Below are 9024 nucleotides of genomic sequence, written 5' to 3'. Positions count from 1 at the left end.
AGAGCAGGGCTGCCCGTTAGCTCGGCAGCGGTCACAGCTGCTCTCAATCCAGCCAGTCTCAACCCAAAATAAAGGCTGGGCTCACTGCCGCAGGTGGCCTTAGTGTGTGCTGGAAGGTTGGGATGCAGCCCTCTGGATGAGGTAGGGTTGTCCTTGGGCTTTGATGCCTTTGGGGGCTTCTAGGGGCAAATCTTGGCTCTCCTTTCACCCTGGGAACCCCAAAAGGCAATGGGGAATTGGGGGCAGTCAGGCATTGGAATGGGCCCCGTGGGGAGGTGGTGGAGTCCCCATCTCCCCATCCCTGGGGGGATGTTTAGGGGCATGTGGATGTGGCACTAAGGGATGTGGCTTAGCAATGGGACTCGGGTGCTCAGGTTGATGGTTGGGTTTGGTGATCTCGGGGGTCTTTTCCAGCCTAGATGTCTCCCCAATTCTGTGCCTAAACCCCAGCAGTGGGGTTCCTCCTCTCCGTTCCCCTTTGGCAGCCATTTCCCCACATGAACGGGGTTAGCGGCAGGGCTGGGAAAAGCTGGCAGCCCCCTCGCTTCTCTGCTTTGCTGTGTTTTACTGGCCACAACCACATAGTTTCTGCTTCAACCCCCTGCAAAAAGCTGAGCCCTGTCGGGGGGGGACAACCAACAAGAGATTTGTGCCAGGAAAAAACATTCCTCCCTGCCCGAGCCAGCCCAGGGCTGTAAAGCGAAAAAGGGCGAATATAAAGGAGGCACCAGGCGAGGCCTGGAACAACCTCGTTTTGTTCCGCGCCTGAAAGCAACACAACAAACTTGGACGTGGATGTCTTTGTTGTTTTTATTCCCCCCCCCCTCACGATGAGGGGGTGGCTGGCGCTGGGGTTTCGGCAACAGGCCGGGGCCTAGGCCTGGGCCTGGGCTGCGGCGCGGCCACGCCGGGGGCACCGGGCTCGGCCTGCCCGGGCTTGCCGAGCTGGGAAGTGCCCGGTTCCTTCCTCCTGCCCCATCCCGGCGGTGTTGTGAAACCCACGGTGGCCATCCCGTTATTAGTTATCGCTCCCGTTCCCCCCCAGCCGTCCCCTCATCCGTCACCCTCCCCGGATGGGCAAACATTGACGCCTCCAACCAACCTCCCCGTTCGCAGAGGGGGGAAGAAATATCCACATAAGCCCTTCTTTTCTCTCCTTTTCTTGCCCCGTCTTTCTTTCTCCTCCATTGAGTGCAGGGCTGGCACGGAGCCATTCTGGCAACAGCCGGCTTTCACTTGCTAATCATCCCAAATATTGAAAATCAACGCCTAGAATAAACAGCTCAAAGATTGGGGCCATCTCTGCTCGGCTTGGAAATGCTAATCTCGCCGCCTTTTGTTTTCCTTGTGTGGGTTTGGTGCTGTTTTGGAGGAGGTCACAGCTCGTGGTTTCTTCCCCTACCCCCAGATTTATTTTTATTATTATTATTTTCTCCTCATCGTGAAAAATTCAGCCCGCTTTCACTTCCCGGGCTGGGATGGGGCCGGAGCGGTGGGGGGGAGAAGGGGGAGGCAGGATGGAGGAGGGTAAAGGAATGGATTTGCCTTGCATAGCAATGAACAAACCTCCGAAGTTTGGGGGGAAAGAAGAAAAACCCAGGTTCCTAAACGTGCTCATGTGGGTGAGAGATCTCATGGGAACGGCTTTGGGCAGGGCTGGCAGGACCCTGGGTGGGACACGGGATGGGGATGGCAGCGGGGAAAATGGATCAGCCTGATCCCAAGTCTGGGGACAGCTTGGGGACACTGTCCCCAACCCCTTTTGGAGGGGTTTGTACCCAAGGGGATGGAGGTGTTGGAGCAACACACAGGCTGGCTGAATGCTGGGGAAGCTGCGAGGGGGTCGGACCCAGCGTTTTTTTCCTGGAGGGTTTGGGCTGGATGTAAACACCTTCCTGCTCCAAGCTTCCCAGTCCGTGGTGTCCCCAGAGCTCTGAGAAATGCAGCTTGGAAAGCAGAGGGGGGCAAAGCCCCTTTTTTGCTCTCCCAGCCATGGCCTTGTGCTGCCTTTAGAGCCCAGTAGGACCCGTGGCAATCACACGGCTTGGACAACTGGCTCAGCAGCCATGGGGAAATCGAGGCAGGGCGAGGACATGGACCTGAACCCAAACCCGACTGTCGGGTACAAAGCCCCCAGTGGGGAAAGCAGAGCCCCCTGCAGCTCTGCCTCTGTGTTCATCATGCCCACCCCAGTCCTGCTCCTCTTCCCTGCCCTGGAGGCTGCTTTAGGTCCTGTTGGGGTTTTGCAGGGCACGGGGCTCTGCTGGGGGCTGTTCCTACCCCAAAGCAACGCTTGGGCAGCACTTTGGGAACGTGCTTCTGTCCTCATATTTTCAGTTGTGTTGCACGGGGGGGGGTGCACCTGCCGGTGCCCCAGAGCCCCCCCAGCAAACCTCCCCTCCATCACCCGCCTCCCTCTGTGCCCCAGGGTGCCTGGGAGGGTCAGGGGCTGCTGCCAGCAGCCGTTCCCCGCCGCAGGGCCAGCACAATGCTCCGGCAGGCTGGGGCTTGCCCTGCAGCGGGGGGAGCACCGCGCAACGGCCCCCGCGTGAGTGCTGTCACGAGGAGATGTGAGGCATGCTGCCCCTTCCTCCTCCTCCTCTTCCTCCTCCTCTTCTTCTTCCCCGCTGTGCCCCCGACGTGTGCCCGGGTGGGTGGCTGCGTCCCCACGGGGCTCCTCCAGCCCAGCCCGCGATGTCCCCGCGGGAAAGCGGGGGGGGACACATCCAGCACCCCCCCCCCCCGCCACGGCGGGGCTGAGCCGCAGGGAAGCGCCAGCCTCGCCTCCTCCTTTGGGAAACCACGTCACGCCGAGGTCGAAACTTGGCCTCTTCGCAAACAAGCGCTGGGGCCGCGGGGATTTCTTTACAAAGCCTTTGTTTATTTTTTTTTTTTTTTTCCCCCTCTCCAGGTGATTTATTTCCAGGTTCGGAGCGTTAGGGTCATCCCACGTCCTGAGATTATTTTATTATTTTCAGGATGGCGAGACGCTTGTTTTAGAAACCCAAAGCAAACACCTTCCTTTGGTGTCTGTCCCTAGGGGATGGGCTTTAACCCCCCCACCCCAAAAGTGGCAGAAGGGCAGGCACCATGTGGACCTGGCTCACCCATGGGTGCTGCTGCAGGGGCAAGCAGGTGATTTTAGGGTCACTGTGGGGATAAGCCCCAAACAGGCAGGGTTTACGGATGGGGCCGTGCTGGGCAGCATGGGGACGCTGGGTGCGGATTCCCTGGGATGCTCCCGGCCCGTGTGCGGGGCTGGAGGCAGGAGGACGCGGGGGCATCACGAGCGGCGGGCGTTAACCTAGAAATCGCCAAGAATTTGGCCTGGCAGCGTGCTGGTGGGCAGCGTGCCAGCCTGGCGGCTGAGGGAGGCATGGCTCCGCTCCCACATGGTGCTCGGTTTCCCTGTGCGCGGCCAGGAGAGGTGCCTGCCATCTGCCCGGGGAGCTCCGGCAGCTTTTTGGAGCTTTCCTGTGCTGTCGGGATGCTGGGGGGTGTGTGTGTGTGTGTGTGCGCCCAGCCCGTGTGGGTGCTGATTTCCAGCCGGGGAGAGCAGAACAGGAGGCAGCGGGGACACGGTGCTGCATCCCGCGGCTTTTGGTTCCGAGACACATTAACGAGCAGGAATGTGCAAACATCCAAAGGTCGGTGGCGAGGCAGCTGCCGCAGCCCCTGGGAAAGCAGCGGGCGAAGGCAGGACCCCGAGAGGGATGACAGGGGAGGGTCCCCTGGGTATGGGGCTCCTCCAACCCCCACCGATTGCTGTCCCCTTGGCCTGTCCGGGTGTCTCCTCGCCACCCTGGGGTCACCAAGCACATTCCTGCTGGGGGGACGGGTCCAGCTGCAGCCCCTCGCCTCCTCCCCAGCCCCAGCACGTTGCCCGCTGCCGACCCGCACGGCAAACACCCCCCTGCCTCCCCCAGCAACGTGGCTGAGAGAGAAAAATGAGCATTGTCCCCAGGCTGGCCCCAGCCCCTGGAACACGGTGCCTGCAGCTCCCCTGCTCTGGGGCTGATGCTCCTGGTGTGTGCACGGCTCCCTGCCCCAAAAGAAACCCCGTAGGAAGCTCAGCTCCTGATCGAAGGAGAGGAAAGGTTTGGGTGTGAGCAGGGTGGCATCGTGGTGGTCTCTGTGTGCCAGCCCTTGGTGCCCCGAGGGGCTTGGCTGGAGGAGGGGGGGCTGCGCCTTGTCCCACCCCCTCCCACAGCCCTTCATGGTGGGAGAACTCAGCAAACATCGATGGGGGAACCTCATTAATCCTGACCGTTCGGTTACAAAAAGCCCTTCAGAGCTGGCTATGCAGTTATCAGAGCACCAGGGAGGTTTTCCCAGCAGGACCTTAATTCCCTTGGCAAATAAACCCAGAGGGGGAGCCCAGCCTGTGTCTGCAGTGGGGCTGGGGCAGCGGGTGAGGACCTGGAGGACTTTTGGGGCCAGCCCTCAAGGGGCTGATCCCCACCACCCTGCTCCTGCAGCGAGCCGAGGAGCTCTGCTCCCTTCTTTTGCTTTTTTTTTTTTTTTTTTCAGGGACTTGGCATCAACCAACTGCTCGAGCGCTGTTTTGGGGCTATCACTGCCATACTGCACCCTTCCCTTGGGGTAGCCCAGTCCTTCCCAGTGCCATACTGGACGGACTGGGGAGGCCAACACCAGTCCCTCTCCCACGTGGACCCACTTTTCCAGCACGTTGAGCATCTCTAAGGCGTGCCACTGATCAAAGGGAAGCTGGTGGGGCTTGAGATAACAGCGGGGAGGTGAAGCCCTTTGGGTTCACTTCCCTTGTCTCCCTTCAAGTTCATGGGCATCCTAAGAGTGGCGGTGCGTGCCCGGGTGCTGTCTGAACACGCTTGTCCTCTCTTTTGGTGCCTCTCCCGTCCTAACCCCACCTGGAAGGGAAAGTCGGGGACTTCTCGGCCAGCTCCTGGCTTTTCTGGATGAAGATTAACCTGGCTAAAGATTAATCGCCTTTTCAATCTGGCTGACCCACGGGGAGACATAAGGGGCTGTGTCTGGGGAGGAGGCGATGGCAGTGCCACCAGGAGCGGTGTTCCCATGCATCCCTGTGCCCCGGGTCACCCCGTGGGGGCATCCGGGACACCCCTCAGCCCATAATGAACATTTTGTAATTTTATGTTCATCCCGGCTCCTCCACGCTCTGCTCTCTCTCCTCTCTCACATCAAATGCAAAGCCCCTCGGGAGGCTCCTGGCTGCATTAACCTTGTTTTCCCCTCACTGCAGCATGGGGAGTGACAGGTCACTGCCACGTCCCCTCTGTCCCCTCCATGCAGGAGGTGGATTAATCCCGTCCGTGGGAGGAGGGTATGAGCATAATTCATTTTGCAACAAAATTATTATTATTTTTTTAAACAGGAACTCTTCCTGGGGTGAATGACAGTGCAGGGGGCAGAAAGTCCTCACTTTGAGAGCTGTTATCAATTGAATGCACCCAAATCTTGCCAGGGTTACACCTTCTGTGCAATAACTCTTGCCACCGTGACAGCAGCTGGCACAAATGTGGGTCTGGGGGGCATTTGGGTCTCTCCAGCGAGTTGGTGCCAGCCCCTCAGTGTGCAAAGCAAAGCTGGGTGCCTCCTGCCTCAGTTTCCCCCCGTGCCCATCAGGTCCTGTCCCCAGCATTTTGGGAGACCCAAACACCCCACGGCTGGAGAGAAGCAGCCGGCACGGCCCTGCTTCCTCGTGCCTGTGGTGGCCAAAGCTCCTGTTGCCGAACGACAGCGCCGTGACGTCGGTCAAACCCAGGGTCCCAACACCCTGAAGGGCTCTGCTGGCATCCCCTGCCTTGTTTTATTGCAGCAACGCAGCCAGCTTTGCAATCCATCCTCATTAACTCTTTAATTAGCGCATCCCACCGGCGAAGCGACGCCGACTCGGCCGTACCCCTGCTGATGGTGACGGCCTCCCGGGGAGAAAAAAGGGGGCTTTTTCTCTCCCCTCCTCCCCAAGGGGAGGAAGCGAGGGGCGAAGCAGCATTCCTGCGGCCACCAGCGGGTCACCGTGGCTGCCTCGAAGCGGTCGCTGGCGGGCCGGGAGCTTGGCGGCGCGGGAAGGAGCCAGGAGCAGCGGGAAGGCGGCCGCGGCGGCGGGCTGGGGCTGTCCCGCTGCTGGCTGCCCCCGCTGCAGGTCCCGGCGTGCCGGTGTCAGCACACGCTCAGGCTTATTCCGCTTCTGCTCCCTCTTCCTCCTTTGAACAGAAATGCCCCCTGCCGCTGCGGCTCTTGGCGGTTGGGATGCAAGCCTCGGCTGTGGCACTGCACGTTTATTTTTCACGGGCACCTGCATTTTCTACATTTTTTTGGCAGCCTGGCTTTCCCGGTGCATGCGTTACACCCCAGCTGGAATGTGGCCCGGGTGCATCTAGCCCGGCTCCCCCTCTTTGCTCATTCATCCCATGAGGGGGTGAGGGACCTTTCTGTTTGTTTTCTTTTTCTTTTTCTTCTTTTTTTTTTTTTTTTTCAGGAGCTATTTTCAATCCAGGGGAGCAGCACGTCAGGGGCATGTCACAGCTCTCGTGTCCCCACACCTCCAGCACTGGAGCTCACAGGGGTGGATGACACTGGTGGGGATGATCATTCCTTGGGCTCAGGGCGAGAGAGATTTCCTTTTGGCTCTGGTTGCCCCTTGAAGAGTGGGGTGAGCAATAGCAGAACAGGTAAGGATTACTATATAATAATAATAATAATAAAAAAGAGATGGCTCTGCTATACAGCAAAAAAAATCCTTCCCAACCTTGCCAGCTCAGCAGGGAAAAGCATGAGAAGCGTCGGGTGCTCAGCCCGGAGGGGGAGCTGGCTTGTCTCTTCGCATTCACAGGACACAATCCCCTCTAGCAGATGTCCCCATAAAGCCTGGGTGGGCAGCCACGGCCGGGCGATGTCACATCCAGAAAATACAGCGCTCTGCCTGTGCATTGCCCTTCGCGGCGGCCAGGGCCAGCACACAGCTGTTTGCAGCATGATAAGGTAGGTTATGAAATGTGCCAAAGTTCTTGAACAAAAGAGGCCCGTTGGGCTGTTTCAGCTCCTTTCCAGAGCCCGGGGTGGGCTGACAAGGGGAAGATGGATGGGAACACGGCGGGCCCTTCACGCGGCAGGAGGCTGCCCTTGCCTCGGAGCAGCACAAGGCAGGGAGGCCGGGGCTGTCTGCAGCGGTAACATCAGCTCTCGCCCTAGGCTGGTCATGTTTTCTGAGGCTGGACGTGGTTTTTGAGGCTGGACATGGTTTTTGAGGCTGTGCAGCCCTGTAATTGCCCCATTCCCGACAAACCCAGCCATCCTGCTGCAGCAGGGAGGTGGGGGCAGCCTTCCCTGGTGGGACCCTTTCTCTCTGGAGAAGATGCAGGACAGGGGTAGGGGGCCCTACACTCCTGCAAATTCCCGCATTTCTGTAATTCATCGTCTACCCCAGGGCTAAGCCTCTGTGACCTTCCTGCACACCTTAATTCTCCCCCCAGTGCTGTGGGGCTGGTAAATCCCACCACAATGGGAGCCTGTGAGCCTCAGGGGGATCTTTCCAAGCAGAGCTGCCCTGTGCTTAGTATGGCTGATATACGCTTAATTTAACGAATGACAATATTGACTTTTTTCCCCCATTCCTACCCATATCTCCAAGCTGATAGATTAGCTGACTGTGACTTTGGCAGGACCAGCTCCAGCCCGTGGGGGAAAGGGCCAACTTGGGCAATGCCTCGTATCACCTTTCAGGAAAGGGTGCAGCTCCTTTCCAGAGGCAAACAATGGCCATGACCTGCCCAAACGCCCTGTTTCCTCCTTCTGTGGGCAGCCCCGGTGTGTGACCCCAAGCTGGGTGCGGTGTGAGGGGGGTGGTGGGGAGCCCGGGACGTGTTTGCCTCCACGTGTCCCCCCCTGTGCTGGCACTGTCCCCATGGCCCTGCTCTCCTCCAAGCTGTGCAGAGGAAAAGGATCTGGGGGTGTTGTTGGTCAATGCCTGCCTGAATGTGAGCCAGGAGTGTGCCCAGGGGGCCAGGAAGGCCGATGGCACCCTGGTTGTGGCAGGAATAGTGCAGGCAGCAGGAGCAGGGAGGGGATCGTCCCCCTGGGCTCTGCTCTGGCGAGGCTGCACCTTGAGTGCTGGGTTCAGCTTTGGGCCCTTCAGTACCAGAAGGACATCGAGGCCCTGGAACATGTCCAGAGCAGGGCTGCGAAGCTGGGGAAGGGCCTGGGACATGAGTCCTGTGAGGAGCAGCTGAGGGAACTGGGGGTGGACTGGAGAAGAGGAGCCTCAGGGCAGAGCTCATTGCTCTCTGCAGCTGCCTGAAGGGAAGGGGTGGGGAGCTGGGGGTCGGCCTCTTCCCACAGGTAACTGTGACAGGACCAGAGGGAACGGCCTCAAGTTGTGCCAGGGGAGGTTCAGGTTGGCAATGAGGAGCCATTTCTCCTCACAAAGAGCAGCCAGGCGCTGGGACGGGCTGCCAGGGGGGTGGTGGAGCCACCATCCCTGGGGGTGTTCAGGGAAAGGTTGGACGTGGTGCTTGGGGACATGCTTTATCCCTGGGGTGTTTAATGTGGTGCTTGGGAACATGTCTCAGTGGGTGGCACTGAGGGCTGCGCCACACATGGGCCCACAGCAGAGCCCCATTACGCCCCCCCCGCCACACTCAAGATGGCCGCGCGCCCCGGCCGCCACTCCCAAGCTGGCCTCCACGCCCCGCAGCGCGCATGCGCCCCACCCCCGCTGCCCTTCCACCTCCCCTCTCTGTACGAGCCACTCCCAAGATGGCGCCCGCCCCTCCCGCGCATGCGCGGTGCCCCCCCCGCCGCTCCCAAGATGGCGGCGCGGCAGTGACGGGACGGAGCTGAGGGGGAGCAGCAGTGGCAGCGGCTGCCCGGTGGAGCGCGGCCTCGGCTCCCTGCGGCACCATGATCCCGAGCGAGGAGGTTTCGGCCCGCAGGAGGGAGATCGAGGGCAAACTCAAGCAGGTGGGGCCGGCCCGGGGGGTCTGCGGCGGGGCCTGGGCGGGGGGCCGGGCCCGCAGCCCCCGC

At 60.1% G+C, this 9024-nt stretch overlaps 1 protein-coding gene across 13 annotated transcripts in view; it reads left to right on the top strand.

Moving 5' to 3' along the window:
• Positions 1-8756: 8756 nt before the first annotated feature.
• EXOC7 (exocyst complex component 7) overlaps positions 8757-9024 on the top strand; it is a 20781-nt gene continuing 20513 nt past the window's right edge. For 4 of the 13 annotated variants that reach the window (XM_068655427.1, XM_068655421.1, XM_068655418.1 and 1 more), the window contains exon 1: positions 8759-8961. In XM_068655427.1, coding sequence (XP_068511528.1) covers positions 8902-8961 — 60 coding nt within the window. In that variant the 5' untranslated portion in view covers positions 8759-8901. Of the gene's footprint in view, positions 8962-9024 lie in introns of all 13 variants that reach the window. The other 9 variants (XM_068655428.1, XM_068655426.1, XM_068655425.1 and 6 more) reach the window with 3 other exon arrangements.

Source organism: Anas acuta, chromosome 18, assembly GCF_963932015.1.
Source record: "Anas acuta chromosome 18, bAnaAcu1.1, whole genome shotgun sequence".
In the NCBI taxonomy this organism is placed as follows: Eukaryota; Metazoa; Chordata; class Aves; order Anseriformes; family Anatidae; genus Anas; species Anas acuta.
The sequence above is the reverse complement of the archived record's forward strand: the minus strand, read 5'-3'. Positions and strand labels throughout refer to the sequence as shown.